Genomic DNA, 17,523 nt, shown 5'->3' on the forward strand with positions numbered 1-17,523 from the left:
CCCCGGGGGCCCCTCTGCCCCTGCAGCCGCTCAGGGGAGGAGTCCCAAGGGGCAAGGGCAGCCTCCGGATGTGGTAGGTGCTGAGGCTGAGTACCTACCAGCTCCGTAAAGAAGCCAATGACCGTGGGAAGGGCACCCAAGCCCTGCAGAGGACCCAGAGTCTGGTGCTGGCCCCCAGGTCCAAGGAGAGGGCCAGGCTTCCCCTGGGAGCTGCTGAACTGTGCTCAGCCTGCCTGGGGCCCAGCCTGGCCCGCACAAGCAGTGCAACTGAGCTGCTAGTTCTCGGGCCCCGGGGAGCCCTGCAGTGCCGCTAGTCCAGGGCCGCACAGGCTCTTCGGCGGGGGTTAGTGGTTAGAATCAGCGGGGGACCAACGCCCAGCACGTGTGCTGCGAGGAGAGCGGCTGAGAGGACAGGCGACGTCACGATGGAATTCTGGCTTTCAGGCAAAGGCACCTGGTGCGGGACGCTGCGGTGAGATCCCTTGGCCAAATGACGTGACACGTCACTCCCCCAGTGCCGTGTCTTGTTTTCCTCAAAGTCCAGCGGGGTCACACTAGCATGACTTGGGACAGATCATCTCTCACTCCCTGCCGAGAGGTGGCCTCTGCTGGGGAAGGGGGGGCAGTGCTCCTCCTTGGGGTGCAGGCAGCCCCCAGAGCAGGAGCTCCTTCAGAAGGGGAACTGGAATGGCCTCAGGTCTAGGGAGGGGCATTCACCTCATTGAAAGTTGACGCTTTGCTTTGGGTAACCATGGCAACATGGGGCTAGCTTAATCAATTCATACAAGCCCAAGCACTGCGGCTGCCCGGAAGACAGGGCGAGGGCTGCCTCAAGACTTCTCCTGGAAGTAGGAAGCTTCAGCTGTGCTCAGGTGGCCGCGGCCTCTTCTAAACATACCCGAGAGGAGCCATCAGGGACGGTCAGAGGGAGCCAAGGCCTCTCTCTTCCTCCCTGGCGCTCGTCTGACCCAGAGGCGCTAACAACCCGCGTGGTTAAAGGCACGGCTTCTAGAACAAGTCTCTGCTCACTGGGTCGGGAGCACTTCCCTACGTAGCTCGGGTTATTGAGTGGCATCAGGATCACAAAGGGTGATCTGGTGTCCCCTGAAACGCGGTCACTTAGTGACTGCCCACGGCCACTGCGAGAAGGGATTCACCTAGAGCTGAAGGCCAAGCTCTCCTGCGGCAGAATTCCATCTAGCACACCAGACTCGGCTTTGTTACGATCATGGACGGGATTATAAATAATAAGGAGCTGATTTCCACATGCAGCAAGCTTGGCATGGAAACGTTGCAAAACAGGAAAAGAGGGTCACAGCGGACTCTGTCCCACCTTCCCAGTCTGTGCTGGGTACAGACGGCACTGCTGGAAACACATCTCCAAAATCATAATCTACAAAAACGAGGGACAAAACTGGAGATTAGAAACACAGGCAGTGGAGGGCAGGGAGGGCGGGGGCAACGGGGGAGACATGGGGAGAACACCAGAGAGGAAACCTTGAACTCTGCCTTTTCTCAGGTGGCCGCAGGGGAATTTCTCAGCTTGGGCACCGGCCCAGGGGCCTCTGAGCTGCTGGGAAGCCCTGGGGGCAATCCCTCTCTAACCTAGAACTGGTTCCAACAGATATATGGGCTCTCTTGAACCTGACCTTGCTTTCTCTCCCCCTCTGTACAACGCTGCAGCTCCAGTAGTTCAACCTAAATGGCAGGGGCAGGGTGGGTTCACCCCCACTGATGGACGGTCTGACTGCTCCCCAGAGCACAGCTCTCTGACTTCCTCTAAGACAGTCCCTGGGCCCAACCCAGGAGACCGAGCGCCGGGCTCCTCCGGCACACAGAGGAAGGTAGGTCTTCCTAACAGCAAGTCTGCACGTGACCCCCTTCCGCTGGGACGTACAACCCAAGGCACAAACAGAAGTACAGACTGAGGGAGGTCAGGGTCTCAAGGCTGAGGCAATTCTAGGGAACCTGGGGACTGAACTTGTGCCTGGACCCCCTTTCCTGGAGGTGAGGGGGCGAAGTCATGAAGACGTCAGTTTCCCACAGGCGATGCAGGAGGGGAATGGCCAGTTTTTATGAATGAACAGCAAGGCCAGAGGTTGAACAAAACCAGGCTGTCCCCGTGAGTGGTTGCATGGGGACACAAAATACCCAACAAATTAAACCTCAGTCTCCAATGTGACGGGTGAACCACCCCTCGTGCACCGGCGGCGAGTCTGCGCTGCGTCCTGCTGGCTGCCCCCTTCCCGGGAGCGGCTCAGCCTCTCTGCCTACAGCCTCGGGTAGGACGCCCTTCCCGAGCAGGCAACACTCGCCCCTGCACCAGGTCACACTGCTAACCCCTCCTCGCTCAGAGAATCGTCCTGAATGTGACTAGAGCCTCGGGAAGAGGGCCCAACGTGCACAGAATCTTGTTTTGGTTTTTGTGCTTGGAATCTTTTTTTTTTTTTTTTAGCCATGAAAGGGACTCTGAGGAAATGAAACTGTGGGAAATGGCCAGCCCTGCTCAATGCAAATCGCCGCCGCCAACCACAACCGGCCGAGAGAGCGGCTCCCCAGCCAGGCTGCGCGGCTCCAGGTCTGTCTCGGGGCGGAGGCTCGGCTCCCTGCTGCCCTGGGCCACTTACCCTCACTGGATGGGGCGATCGCACTGTCGTCCCACTCCAGGTTGGTGGAGGTGACGGAGTTGAAGGAATTGAGGGACAGGCTGTCTGAGCCGTGGACCGAGCTGGGAAGGCGGTCTTCAAAGTCCAGCAGGTACTGAGGTTTATAGTAGTCAGGCATGTAGGGGGCCAGGTCTAAGTAAGGGGCATCCTGGGGAGAGAACAGGGAGGGAACTCGGTGGAGGCCTCAGGTGGGCCAGAAGGCAGGACCTGCACAGACAACGGCAGGAGCCCCCCAGCACTGGCAGACACAGGCCTGCTCTGCCGAAGCCCCCATGCTCCTCTTCCTTTGGGAAATCAACAAGCAGAAAGCACTAAGTCCGGAGATAAAGTGCTACAAGGAGTAATGTGAGAGACCACTGGTGTGGCATGGCAGGTGAGGCCGCCGCCTGCAGCGCCAGCATCCCATATGGGTGCCGGGCTGAGTCCCAGCTGCTCCACTTCTGATCCACTCCCGCTCATGTGCCTGGGAAAGCAGAAGGTGGCCCAAGAGCTTGGGCCCCTGCACCCATGTGGGAGACCTGGAAGAAGCTGCTGGCTTCGGCCTGACCCCACCCCAGCCGTCGCAGCCATCTGGGGAGTGAACCAGCTCTCTGTCTCTCTTCCTCTCTCTCCGTAACACTGCCTTTCAAATAAATATATCTTAAAAAAAAAAAAAAAAAAAAAAAAAAGCAAGAGTCACGTGAGTGGTTCTGCTGTTAGAGCCACGGACTTCGGGCTGGCGAGATGACAGAGCTCTACCCTCCAGTACTGCCTCCAGCTCTCTCACTGTGAGAATCACTCACTTTCTCCCATTTCCACGGATAGCCAAGTTCCTTTTGCAGTCTGTGCTGCTGGGGTCGTGACCGGGAAGGTGACGGGATCAGGACAGAGCAGCCAAAGGCCTCCTGAAGGGCCCAGGCATGGGAGGTGCTTTGGAGCCAAGAGTGAATTTGTGCAGCCACTCCCCCTTATCTACTGGTTCACTTTCTGCAGTTTTAATTTTCCCCAGTTAACCACAGTCTAAAAGTAGTAAATGGAAAATTCCAGAAATAAATAATTCATAAGTCTTAAATAAGTGTATTGTTATAGCTGTCCTATTTTATTGCCAATCTCTTACTGTGACTAACTTATAAATTAAACTCTGTCATAGTTATGTTTGTCTGTATAGAAAAAAGCATAGTATCCATGGGGTTCTGTACTGTCTACCATTTCAGGCATCCACTGGGGGCCCCATGCAGTGTGTGACAGTGAAGGAGGTGTGAGGACTGGAAGAGGGAGACCAGGAACACGTCAGCTGGGAAGTGTGGAAGCGGTGACGTCTGTCAGAGCCCCAGGAAGCACACGGAAGAACCTGCCGAGTCCCATCTCAAACTCTCATATCCTAGAACGAAGCGGAGTCCTTCTGGCTAAGATGCGCCAGGCGAGGTGGCTTTGCTCCAAGCTGGACAGGGCGCCAGGGAGAAGTCACCTGAACACAGAATTCCTGCCACGTACAAGACGACTCACTTCCCTCGCACTCACTTCTGCCCATGAGCGCTTCCCCCACCTGAGCAAACATCCAAGAAGCTCCAAGAAAAAGACTTGACAGGGGAACCACCCCCCTCCGCCTCCCCCAGCAGCAGGAGCCGCGCTGTCTCACCAGATCCAGGTTGAAGCGGATGAACTCCAGCCCGGACACCAAGGTCAGGAAGAGAGTCAGGTGGTCGTGGCTGCAGACCAGGGCGTTCCTGCGAGACACGAGAAGTGACGACGGTGCTCTGAGTCTACTTAGCAGCCTGACCTGCTCTCAACAATAGGCCAGCTGTGTCGAGACTGAACTGTGACATCCCCAGCTCCTGAGGGCACCCTGCTGGACAGCCTTCCCTTTCAGCGTGATGCTGGTTTGGGGCCACACTGCACTTTCCTGCCCACGTCTTCGTGGGTGGGCCTGCAGCACAAGGCTCATCAGGCTCTCAGTTGCTGCTATGGATATTCTGTCCCTTCAGCAACCCCAGCAGAGGCTCAGGCAAAGGCTGGGCACTGGGGTCAGGTTTGAGGCCTGAGTAGAGGCCCAGGCGGCAGCAGAGCGCACCACACTGCAGACAGGAGCCTGGGCCGGACACCAGTGCTCCTGGCCAAAGCCACCACACTGCCAGCGAGTCTCTGAGGGCGCTGGGGCCATCACAGACAGGTCCTCAGTGCAAATACTAGACTAGACCTCCAAGGTGACACGCCGTGGTGGCTGCGTCCGGGACGAGTCTTTGGGATGCGGCTCCAGGGGTGTTTTGGGGCTAGCGAGAGACCATCCCAGACACGCACTTGACGTAGTACTTGTGCAGCAGGCCCAGGTTCTCCTGGAACAGCCGCAGGTAGCTCTCCAAGGAGTTCTCGTTGAGGGCCAGGTACAGCCAGGCCCGGCCTGCAAACAAAGGCAGGAGTAACTGCAGGGAAGGTGCGGCCGCGTGCTGGCTTCCTTCTGCCGAGCGAAGGCAGCAAGAAAGAAAGATCAGTGAGGGGACCGACAGCCTTCTCGCTTGTTGGGGTACCAGCACCCCTAGACACACACCCGCCTGCGGTGGCCAGGACACAGCGAGAGAAGGCTGTGCAGAGCCTTCGGCCTCCTGTGCTTAGGCTGGGACAAAGGAGCCCAGCACCCTTCATCCCCCCAGACGGCCGACAAGCTGCGCAGGCAGGAGCAGAGGCCTGTGGAAGGCGCTAGCATCTGAACACCCCACTTTCTGGGCACCATGAGTCATCAGCCTTCTGGGGCTGACCCCAGTCCTGATCTGAGCCCCGAGCTACCCACAGGGAGGTGCAGCTGTCCCTGCCCCATGTCTCGCTGGTGCTACTCACTGCGTCCCAGGTTGGTGGCCACGTGCTGCAGCACTTCAATCTGCTTGATGGCCTCTCTCCGGGTGAAATGCACCACGAGCACCCAGTAGCCGGAGGAGAGGTCCTGCAGGCTGCGAAAACAGGACAGGAGCTGCTGTGACTGGATGGGGCTGCTCCAGCAGCCTACGTGCCAGCAGTGAACTCAGGGAGCGCTGGATCCCCTGCGGGTCCCACATGCAACCAATGCGCCTTTGCCCAGCCGCTTCATTGGTGGCTAGTCTGCCCCTCCTTGCTTATGTCTGTCCTGAGATGCTTCATACGGATAACGACAGGCAGCCCGAGGCCCAGGGGAGTGGGGCAAGGGGAAAGGAGAAAGAAATAACAGGATAAGATAAGCTCAGGCGTTTCCCCCTGGGGGCTCCTCACGGCCCCCCACTCACCCGTACAGCAGGGCGTGGTCCAGGTGCTCGCACAGCCGCTGCAGGACCTTGTCGTGGTTCCGGATGGCGGGGGTCTCATCTTCACACGCGGCAAAGTAGCTCTGCAACTACAGAAAGAACCCCCCCCCCCCAGTCAGAAATGCACAGAGAGCCGTAAAGTGTAAAGTCCTGGAGTCGGGAAGGCAGCAGGTCCACGAGGACCGACAGAGAGCGCCTCTCACGCCGCCTTGCCCAGGTGTGCACCCTGTCCGGGAGGTTCCAGCCCAGCGCCCAGCAGGTCCTCAGCGAGCACTTTGCACAGTGACAATCTGATGTGCTGAGGGACTCCCTGTCCACGTGGGGTCTCAGGTGGGGCTGGGCCTGGGCCTGGGCCAGGACCATGTACTGCACCACTCCAAGGACACCACGTACAGTGCTCTCTCTATAAATGCCACCCACACCCCAGAGTTGTGCAACCCAGTGGCCCTGCTTGGGGCTGCCCTCTGCACACACTGAGGGCGGATGGACTGGGTCACCTGCTCTGATGGCGTGCTGGCCAAAGACTGACAGGGGCACTGGGCTTGCCTGCGGAAGCTGACAAAGTGGGCACGGATCTGGGTGTGTGCCAGGCTTGTGTGGAGTCCTCTACCAAGAAGGACATCACTCCTGGGCTGGACTGGTACAGGACGACTCGGATGGTGGGTGAGATGAGACCCGACAGGCGAGGAGGGCGAGGGCGGCTCGGTCGGCCGTGGTGAGGCTCCGGAAGCCCGGACGCCTGGACCGAGTTCCCCACAGCCCCTTTCAAGGGAAGCCCCAGGAGGAAGGTCTGGCCAGGCTCAGGTTAGCATATCCTGGCCAGAAGGGAGAACACAGGCCCCTGCATCCTGGCCTGCGGTTTAAACTCTCGGGAGCAATGAGCAGACAGCGGCAGCAGGCAGACACATCAGCCACACGAGGACGCATGTGCTCTTGGAGGGAGGCCGACCCTTCAGCCCCCACCTCACAAGCAGTAGCTCTGTCTGGGCCTGGAGTAAGCCCAGCAGCCTTGCTGGTGGGGGCGGACCCCAGTGTCTTTGGGGCCCGCCCTCTCTCCGCCTCCCCAAGGCCGGCACATCCGGGCACGGGAAGCAGGATTTCCAGGACTGAAAGGACGCGCAGTGGCCCACGGGAGCCACACGGCTCCCTCAACCACGGCTGAGGGCACTCCGGGCACCTCAGGACGGACAGCATTTTCCCCTTTAATGTCAAAACCTCAGAAAAGAGAGTCTTAGGTGTCAGAGCTGGAAGGAGTCAGGACCCAGCGCAACCTCCTCATCAAACCATTGGAGACGTGTGTTAATTTCCTTGATGATAAAAGTAGCCATCCCCACCAGAACACTTGAGAATTACGGGAAATTATTTATTTATTCATTTATTTTTGAACAGAGAAAGCGTCTAAGAGGCTAAGAAGAGGGTAAGCCCTTGAAGTTATTTTTAGCTAAATGCTGCATCTGTGACTGGAACTCAGACTCCTTTCTCAGGCCGAGATGCCTTGAAATAAAACACTGAAAACATTTGCTCATTGTAAAAAACGTAAGACACACGGGGTGTGTATACAGTCCAAAGGCCTCCACTCCCCTGTACCTAAGTCTACAGTCCAGCGTGAGTGTATCCTGAATCTTTCCCATATACACAGAACTAAAACTAAAAAGGATCCCGCTATACAAATGTCCTGAAGTTTGCTTTGCCTTAAAGATATATGAAACGTCTACTTCTGTGTCACTACACACAGTTCTATTGTATTTGTTTTCTTTTTCTTTTTTTTTTTTTTTAAGGTTTATTTATCTATTTTAGAGGGAGAGACAGAGAGAAAGGACTTCTACCCTCTGGTTCACTCCCCAAATGGCCACAATTACTGGAGCTGAGCCAATCTGAATCAGGAAGCTTCTTCCGGGTCTCCCACGCGGGTGCAGGGCCCAAGCACTTGGGCCGTCTTCCACTGCCCTCCCATTAGCAGAGAGCTGGGTCGGAAGAGGAGCAGCCAGGAGTCGACCATTTATTTCAATGCGCATCACATACCCACACACGGTATTGTGAGTGCATCCGCGGGACAATTTCTGTAACAACTACAGCACAGACGGACCCCACCTTCTAGTGGAGAGGCAGGAAGCATGGACGCAAAGCCCAACTCTGCTACTGCAGCACTGTCGTCCTTGGCAAATTACTTAACTCTCTAAACCTGCTTTTTTTCTCATCTATAAAATGAATTAAAAGGATTGTTTAGAGCTGATTTGTCCAATACAGTAGCCACTAGTTCCTTTCTTTAAAGATTGATTTTATAGCCGGCGCCGTGGCTCAATAGGCTAATCCTCCACCTTGCGGCGCCGGCACACCGGGTTCTAGTCCCGGTTGGGGCACCGGATTCTGTCCCGGTTGCCCCTCTTCCAGGCCAGCTCTCTGCTATGGCCAGGGAGTGCAGTGGAGGATGGCCCAGGTGCTTGGGCCCTGCACCCCATGGGAGACCAGGAAAAGCACCTGGCTCCTGGCTCCTGCCAGGATCAGCGCGGTGCGCCGGCTGCAGCGGCGGCCATTGGAGGGTGAACCAGCGGCAAAGGAAGACCTTTCTCTCTGTCTCTCTCTCTCTCTCACTGTCCACTCTGCCTGTAAAAAAAAAAAAAAAAAAAAAATTGATTTTATTTATTTTTGGAAGGCAGAGTTACAGAGAGAGGGAGAAACAGAGGAAGAAATCTTATTGGCTCACTCCCCAAATGGTCACAACAGCTGGGCTGGGCCAGAACAGAGCCAGGAGCCAGGAACTCCAACCAGGTCTCCCACATGGGTAGCAGGCAGCCTAGCACTTGGGCCTCTTCTGCTGCTTTCCCAGGCACATTAGCAGGAAACTGGATAGAAAGTAGGGCAGCAGGGACTTGAACAGGCACCCATATGGGATGTAGGTGGCAGCTTAACACACTGCACCACAACGCCAGACCCAATGGCTATTTAAATTGAAATGAATTGAAATGAAACAAAACTAAAAATTCAATTTTTCAGGTACACTAGCCACATTTTATTTTTTAATTAAATTACATATTTATATAACACACACACATATTTATATATATATATATATATAACTTGAAAGCCAGAGTTCACAGAGAGAGGGAGAGACAGAGACCAAAAAAGAGATTTTATTTTATTTTTTAAAGATTTATTTATTTTAAAGGCAGAGATGCAGAAGATAAGGAGGGGGGGAGAAGAGGAGAGGGAGAGGGAGGGGGAGCGGAAGGAGGGGAGAGAGAGAGAGAGATAGAGAGGGAGATCTTCCATCTGCTGGTTCACTCCCCAGATGGCCACAACGCCAGAGCTGGGCCAGGCTGAAGCCAGGAGCCTCTTCCAGGTCTCCCACATGCGTGCAGGGGCCCGAGAACTTGGGCCATCCTCTGCTGCTTTCCCAGGCACATTAGCAGGGGGCTGGATTGGAAGCGGAGCAGCTGGGACTTGAACTGGCACCCATATGGTATGCTGGCACGGAATATGGAGGCTTAACCCTCTATACCACAGCGCCAGTCCCACAGAAAGTGCTCTTACAGCTGCCCGTTCACTCCCTAGATGGCTGCAACAGCTGGGTCTGGGACGGGCTGAAGCCAGGAGCTTCATCTGGGTCTCCCACAAGGGTGGTAGGGGCTCAAGCACTTGGGCCACCCTCCATTGCTTTTCCCAGGCCATTAGCAGGGAGCTGGACTGGAGTGGAGCAGCTGGGACTTGAACTGGCGCTCATGTGGGATGCCGGGGTTGCAGGCGTGGCTTTAGCCGCTACACAGCACTGGCCCCTTATTTCCTGCACTTTTAAAATTTGTTTGAGAGGCAGAGAGACACATAGAGACAGACAAAGAGCTCCCATCTGCAGATTTACTCTCCGAATGTTTGCGATTGCTGGGGCTGGGCCAGGGCCAAAGCTCGGGGCCCTGATGGCAATCTAGGTCTCCCATGTGGTTGGGCCACGGCTGCTCTGCCTCCCCCACTCCTGCCATCGCACTGGTCACTCTCTAAATGCTCAGTAGCCACACGTGATTAGTGGCTACTGCACTGGACGTGTGGTTGCGCAGACACAGGGCACGTCCATCACTGAAAGGCGTTCTACTGGACAGTGCTGGTTCAGATGATAAAAGGCACACGAGAGGCTTAGCACAGATCCTGGTAAGAAGCAAATGCTCAATAAACATCAATCCAGATTATTAACAATAACAAATCCACTTTTTTGGTCAAACCAATGACCTGTCCCTTGGTTAAACATTAATTCAGGCGCAAAGAAGTCACAATGAGGTTGCCCCCTCTTGGCAGCTAATATTCTGTTTGGCAGGTTACTAGCAGGTAGTTCTTTTAAAGCGCTCCCTTACAGCAAGCAGGTTAACAAGGATTTTCCATTTTCTCAGGCACCAAGGAGAGCTTGAGTCATTATTACGATCTAGCACAGATACCAAAAGGGGCGAGAAGAAAAAGAATGTCTACAAAACAATGACACAAGAATCTGAGCGCCTGGCCTAATGGGTAAAGTTGCCACCTGCAGTGCCGGCATCCCATATGGGCGCTGGTTCCAGTCCCAGCTGCTCCACTTCCGATCCAGCTCTCCGCTATAGCCTGGGAAAGCAGTAGAAGATGGCCCAGGTCCTTGGGCCCCTGCACCTGCATGGGAGACCTGGAAGAAGCTCTTGACTCCTGGCTTCAGACAGGCGCAGCTCCGGCTGTTGCGGCTAACTGGGGAGTGAACCAGCAGATGGAAGACCTCTCTCTCTCTCTGCCTCTCCTTCTCTCTCTGTGTAACTCTGACTTTTAAATAAATAAATAAATCTTTAGCAAAAAAAAAAAAAAAAAGAGTCTTAGGAGTTAGGGCCAGCACTGTGGTGTAGAGGGTAAAGCCATCACCTGCAGTACTGGCAACCCATATGGGTACCGTTTTGTGTCCTGGCTCTCCACTTCACATCCAGCTCCCTGCTAATGGCCTGGGAAAAGCAGCAGAAGACGGCCCAAGTGCTTAGGCTCCTGCACCCACGTGGAAGACCCAGACGAAGCTCCCGGCTCTTGGCTTTGGCCTGGCCTAACCCCAGCAGCTATGGCTACCTGGGGAGTGAACCTGTGGATGGAAGATTTCTCTCTTTGTCTTTCCTTCTCTCTGTGTAATTCTGACTTTCAAGTAAACAAATCTTAAAAAAAAAAAAAAAAAGAAGAAGAAGAAGAAGAACTTGAGAAGCTGTCAGTAGCTTGAACTCAGACTTCAGGAGTTGGTCAGCACAACCTAAAGGTAAACAGACGACAGGGGCGTCTCCCTTGGCCACAGTGAGGCAGCAGCAGGTAACCACTTCTTGCAGCAATAAGACCAGTACCTCTGAAACAATGGGGACAGGAGGACAACATTGCATAAATGAGGACCCCACAGTGGGCAAAGCTCTGGTGGCGGTACCAGCATCCCATGTGGACACTGGTTCAAGTCCCAGCTGTTCCACTTCCAATCCAGCTCCCAGCTAGTGCACCTGGAAAAACAGCAGAAGATGGCCCAATACTTAGGCCCCTGCACCCATGTGGGAGATGAAATGCCTGGCTCCTGGCTTTGGATGGGGCCAGCTCCGGCCATTGTGGCCATCTGGGCAGTGACCCAGCAGATGGAAGATCTGTCTCTGTGTCTCTCCCTCTCTTTATCTCTGAAATTCTGCCTTTCAAATAAAAAATCTTAAAAAAAAAAAAAAAAAAAAAAAGAGGACCTGAACAACAGAACTGATGGAATGAGCGTAACAAACACTGCTAAGCTTAGAAGCACAATCACCATCTTTCATGCCTAATTACTGTTTGGTTGCATTCAATACCTGCTGGTGCAGCCAGCATCAGCCCCAGTCAGAGCCGTTCTTTCCTGAGTGTTTATTATGAGTGTTTACTACGTACACTAAGAAGACAGCAGAATGAAGAGGGTGTTGACTCTGCTATGCACTCTGTGTGACTTTGGACAGGTTACCCAACCTCTCTAAACTTGGTTTCCACATCTGTGAAACAGGCTTAGTACCAGTGCCATCCCTATAGGTTGTCATGAGGGTTCAGACAATCCTAACGCCGCATTTACCAGAGTATACGATGCCTCATAAACATCTAACAAGCATGAGCAGTTATGTGGATGACACACCCTACAAATACGATTTAACCATCAAGCAACCTCCATAAAGTAGGTCACCAAGTGAGTAAGTGGCAGAGTCAGACTTTAAATCCAGGTCTTTTCATCAAACCTGGGCTCGAGAGCCCTAATGAATAACGTATGGGGGGTCTTTAAAAAGCTCATCAATGAGGCCAGTGCTGTTGTGCAGCAGGTAAAGCCACTGCCTGCAGCACCAGCATCCCATGTGGGTGCCGGTGGAGTCCCAGCTGCTCCACTTCCAATCCAGCTCCCTGCTAATGTGCCTGGGAAGGCAGCGGAAGACGGCCCAAGTGCGAGGGCCCTTGCACCCAGGTGGGAGACCAGGACGATGCTCCTGGCTCCTGGCTTCAGTCTGGCCCAGCTCTGGCCATTGCGGCCATTTGGGGAGTGAACCAGCAGATGGAAGATCTCTCTCTCTCTGTCTCTCCTCCCCCACCCCCCACAACTGTGCCTTTCAGATAAATAAACTTTTAAAAGTTCATAAAAAATACATATTATGAAAAAGAGATGGAAGAATTTCAAAATTTCTTGCACCAAAATAAACATCTTTTAAATTTTCCATGAGCTTTTTAAAGTTCCTTCATATATAAACTGTTAGACTCTGTTTAAATTCCCTTCTACTACGTCCAAAGAAGAAAAACACAGTCCCCTATCCTTTAAATCATGAGAACTAGCAAGCCCACAGTGGCTGGGAGCTCAGCTTCTTCCACAGTTTTGCTTCCCGGGAGATGGCCACGGAGCAGAGCCACTGTGGGTCCTCCAAGAAGAAAGTGGCGTGACTCCACCTTGAGCCCACACTGGCCTCTCCCCAGGAGTAGGAGGTGTTCTGTGTGGTTAACCGAAGTCACAGCTGCTCCAAGGGGAGCTTCTCCCACGTCTGCTGATCAGACCGTCGAGCGGTTCTGTCCACGTGGATCTGCGGCAAAGGTGGAAAACGTCACTAAGGAGTTTGGGGCAGGGGTCAGCATGCCAGGGCTGGTCTGCCCACCCCCTATGCTGTAAATAAAGGTTTATGGGAACACAGCCACACCCAGCTGTTCTACACGATCTCAGACGCAACAGAGACCGTGTGACCTAAAACTTTTACTATCTGGCTCTTTCCAGAAAGTCTGTGGACCCCTGGTAATGGCCTTGAGCACAGGCAGCAAGAAATGCAGACTTGGGACAGGCTGGGTTGGGGAGCTTGCCTGTGCCCAAAGCTTAGTAGTGGCGCCTTAAGGAGTCATGTATTTTTCTTTTCTTTTCTATTCTTTTCTTTTTAAAAAAGATGTATTTATTTAGTTGAAAGGCAGAGTTACAGAGAGGCAGAGAGAGAAAGAGAGAGAGAGAGAAAGAGAGGTCTTTCATCCACTGGTTCACTCTCCAAATGGCCACAATGGCTGGAGCTGGGCTGATCTGAAGTCAGGAGCCTCTTCCAGGTCTCCCACACAGATGCAGGGGCCCAAGGACTTGAGCCATCATCCACTTTCCCAGGCCCTAGCAGAGAGCTGGATCGGAAGTGGAGCAGCCAGGACTTGAACCGGTGCCCATATGAGATGCCGGCACTGCAGGCAGCGGCTTTACCTGCCATGCCACAGCTCCAGACCCAGCAGACCCTGTTCTTATACGGAGGTCTACAAATACTTGCCCTCAAAAAACGAACATTCTGGTTGTAGAGAAACTGTGAGCAATTACATAATGTGGCACCAGAGAGTGATTAAGTGCTATTTATAAAACAAGAAGGGTGTGGGGATCTGCTCTAAACAGGGTTCACAGAAGAGCTCTCTGAAGTGACCACTGTGGTACCCGAGGGAAGAGCACTCCAGTTAGCGGGGTAGCAGGCACAAATGTCCTGGGGCAGGAGCAACAGCGAGGCGACAGCATGGCTGGGACTGAGAGGGAGGATGTGGGTGGTATGAGGTGAGGTCAGGGAGGTAACCAGGCCACACACAGCCACACAGGCCACAGCAGGGGCTTTGGGAAACTACAGGAAGGGTTGAACATAACCCAGTGCGCTGGCCACAGGGCTGCCGTGCCTGCTGTGTGGTGTGCATACTGACTGTGCAAGGCCAAGGTGGGGAGGGAGACGGGCGGGCACAGATCCGGTGGAATTGGATCCGACTGGAAAGAGGGAGAAGTAGGGAGGGGTCAGACTCAGGATCTGAAAGAGCCCTGGGGCTTTGCCAGTGGGTGAGAGAAAGGAGGCGCTCACCCCTCTCTCCAGGGATCCGGCGTCTCCCTCCCAGGCTCTTCTCTTTGTTCTCACTGCAAAACTGTGCGGCCTGGGATCCAGTGATCCGGGCCCTGCATTCTCAAGTCCCAAATCCTCAAACTGAATTTCCAAGTGTCCCAATTTTCACTGCCAAGGTCTCAGTCAAATTCCAGGCAATGTTGCCCCAGCTATGCTGGTTCATTCTGGCTCAGCGCACTTCCACCAACGTCTGTAGAGAACCCAATGCTTAGTCCCTGCCTGTGGCCCATGAGATCTTACGAGACCTAAGACCTCCCGGCCCTTCCCCGCCTGCCTACTTCCCTCATGCCCTCGAGAGAAGTTAGAAAAAAGAGATCTTTATTTCATCTCTGATGGAAAATGGAACAAGAAGCAGTCATGCTCTCTCTGCCCACCACTGGCACGTGACGCAGGATTTCTGACAAAGCTGCCTTGAGACAGGCCACTTAGAGCCAGCTACCTCCTCGGCCTCAGAGAGACACAGGAGCCCACGCAAGCAGACGGGACGCGGCCCCTTCACCACACTCCTGCCTCTTCCTTGCTGGGCTCGGTGTCCAGCTCTCTCACCTTCCCCTCCCCCTGCTCTGGATCCGGTCCTCAATTCCCGGGCCTCTTGCCATGCTCAGTGCAGAGATCGGTCAGACACACACCACCACTGAGATCTCATTTACTGCCACAGATGCCCAAAATAAATAACCCAACTTCATGAGACAGAGAGAGAGAGGACAATGACACTAAGGTTTTGTTCTGAGCAACCGAACGCAGTGCACTTTCCAACTCTCCAGATCAGGTGGAGTTCTGCTCTGGTAAGTTCAAAATCCCCATCAGATGTCGAAGAGGAGATGTCACAAGACAGCTGTGGAAGGCGGCCTGCGGTCAGGGGCAGGTCAGCGCCATCAGCCTTCAGGTGGCATTTTTAGCAGCTGTGTCCGCGGATGAGACCACGGTGGGTGCCGGAGGAGCGTCTCAGTGCTAAGTTGCTGGGGCTCCCAAGTGAGCACTGGGGTCCTCACTCACACGGCAAAACAGAGCCACTTGGGGGGCTTGAAAAACAAAACGCCCGCCCAAACCAACTAAGTGGGAGACACTGGAGGCAGGGCCCAGGAGCCAGCACTTCTTCTGAAACACCCAGCCGAGCCTGAGAATCTCTGCTTTAGACTGTGAAGGCACAGCCGATGAGGCCGACCCGGGCCCTGGACTGGGTACACTGGAAGCCAAGAGAAGGAGGTTTCCCCACGGAGGGCACGAGTGGGTCACTGGGGTCATGGTGACGAGGGCCTGAAAGGGAGGTGCCGGGAGCCTTGAGGAGGGCAGCTTGGGTGAAGGGGCAGGGGACTGGCGGCCGTTCACAGGGATGGCAGGAGTCTATGTGGATCCTACTTCAAATCCAGTATGTTAACAATGACACAGAGGAGGCAACGGAAACTTGAAAGCTTGGCTGGCAGTACTTGATGATTTTAAGTAAATATTATTATTAATTTTTAAAAGCATGACACGGGCCAGAGCTGTGGTGCTGTGGGTTAAGTCACCACTTATGACACGGGTATCCCATAAGGAGAGCTGGCTTGAGTCCTGGCTGTCCTGCTTCCGATCCAGATTTCTGCTAAGTGCACCTGGGAAGGAAGCAGAAGATGGCCAAGTGCTTGGGCCCCTGCAACCCAAGTGGGAGACCAGGATACAGAGTTCCTAGCTCCTGGCTTCAGCCTCGCCCAGCTGTTGCAGCCATTTGGGGAGTGAACCAGAGGACGGAAGATCTCACTCCTTCTGTCTCTCCCTCTCTCCCTTCCTTTCAAATAAATACATCTTTTTTTTTTTTTTAATGTGATAGTGGCACTAGGATTCTTCTATGAAAAAGAATCCTTACACTGAAGTGCTATGCACAGAACTAGCTATGGCTCTCTGCGTCAAACACTGGAGGGATCGGGGTGCAGCTGACTCCAGACAGTGCATGAGCGGTCAGGGCTGTGCATGGGGCTTCAGCAAACCAGTCTGCCTATTTTTGCTGAGTGGGGGCTTGGGTTGGAGAGTGGAGATGGGGAGAAGAGGAGATGGGAAAATGGAGAGAAGAAAGGATGGAAGAAACAAAGGGAAAGAGAAGGAACAGGAGACAACAGATCCAGAAACGCCCCTGACTAGTTTTGCCGAAAGGGTGGCAGGGAAGCCGAGGTACAGAGCAGGACAGTCTGGACAGTCTGGACAGGAGGGCTCCACCACCCTGGGGAGGGGCGGGCAAGGCCATGTGCCTGACCGTGGAAGGCTGGAACATTCTCATTGGAAGAAAATGAGAACAGGGCCAGCTCTGTGGCACAGCAGGTTAAGCCGCACCCTACAGTGCCAGCATCCCATATGGGCACCGGTTTGATACTTGGCTGTTCCACTTAGGATCCAGCTCTCTGCTATGGCCTGGGAAAGCAGTAGAAGATGGACCAAGTCCTTGGGCCTCTGTACTAGCGTGGGAGACCTGGAGGAAGCTCCTGGCTCCTGGCTTTGGATCGGCGTAGCTCCAGCCATTGTGGCCAACTGGGGAGTGAACCACTGGATGGAGGATCTCTCTCTCTCTCTCTCTCTCTCTACCTCTCCTTCTCTTTCTGTGTAACCCTGACTTTCAAATAAAGAAGCATTTAAAAAAAGAAAGAGAGAGAAAATGAGAATGAAGAGGGATCAGAGCATCTCACCCTCACTCTTAGAGTGATGTTTTGGTTTGGTTTTGGTTTGGTTTTCAAGACATTGTTCCCCTGAAGTCTGTGAGCGGGAGCCTCTGTGTCAGTCTCAGTGAACATTCCAGAAGGAGGAGCTGCTCTTCAGCCGATTTTTTCTTTTCACCAATTTTTTCTTTCACCGATTTTTTTGGTGCATTCAGGCACCAGGACCGGGAAGAGGTGGCTGGGCTTATCTTGGCCTGTCTCAAAGCAAGAGGACAGGGAGCCCCTCCCCCATGCAGCCACTGCTCCAGGAAGACACCACCACAGGCCTGCACCAGACCCCGTGGTTTCGGGGAAATGTGGGTGGCACAGTCCAGCAAGCCAAGAACCGTCTGACTCAGAGCGTTTTAACCAGGGCCAGCCCCACTCTGCGCGGCTGACTTGTCTTTCTGCTACAGACACACAACCACGAAACAATTTCCAGCGCTTTGGTTAGTACCAAGAAAACTTCCCAGACCGGCCCCTCCGAGGTAACGCAAAGCAAGCCGCGGAAGACCAGAAACGGACAAATGGAAACGCGGCCGTTACAGGTCGCTCCCTTCTTCCTCCCCGATCAGTCAAGACCAACAAGAGGCTG

The 17,523-nt window shown here is 54.1% G+C and overlaps 1 protein-coding gene across 3 annotated transcripts in view; it reads right to left on the reverse strand.

Moving 5' to 3' along the window:
* PLEKHM2 (pleckstrin homology and RUN domain containing M2) overlaps nt 1–17,523 on the reverse strand; it is a 39,194-nt gene that overhangs the window by 9,553 nt on the left and 12,118 nt on the right. The window contains exons 2-7 of one of the 3 annotated variants that reach the window (XM_002722340.5): nt 5,897–6,003; nt 5,478–5,587; nt 4,944–5,043; nt 4,285–4,372; nt 2,628–2,814; nt 1,334–1,393 (exon numbers count right to left, since the gene is read on the reverse strand). In XM_002722340.5, coding sequence (XP_002722386.3) covers nt 1,334–1,393; nt 2,628–2,814; nt 4,285–4,372; nt 4,944–5,043; nt 5,478–5,587; nt 5,897–6,003 — 652 coding nt within the window. Of the gene's footprint in view, nt 1–1,157; nt 1,311–1,333; nt 1,394–2,627; nt 2,815–4,284; nt 4,373–4,943; nt 5,044–5,477; nt 5,588–5,896; nt 6,004–17,523 lie in introns of those variants that run through there. The other 2 variants (XM_017338263.3, XM_051836532.2) reach the window with 2 other exon arrangements.

Source organism: Oryctolagus cuniculus, chromosome 7, assembly GCF_964237555.1.
Source record: "Oryctolagus cuniculus chromosome 7, mOryCun1.1, whole genome shotgun sequence".
NCBI lineage: Eukaryota > Metazoa > Chordata > Mammalia > Lagomorpha > Leporidae > Oryctolagus > Oryctolagus cuniculus.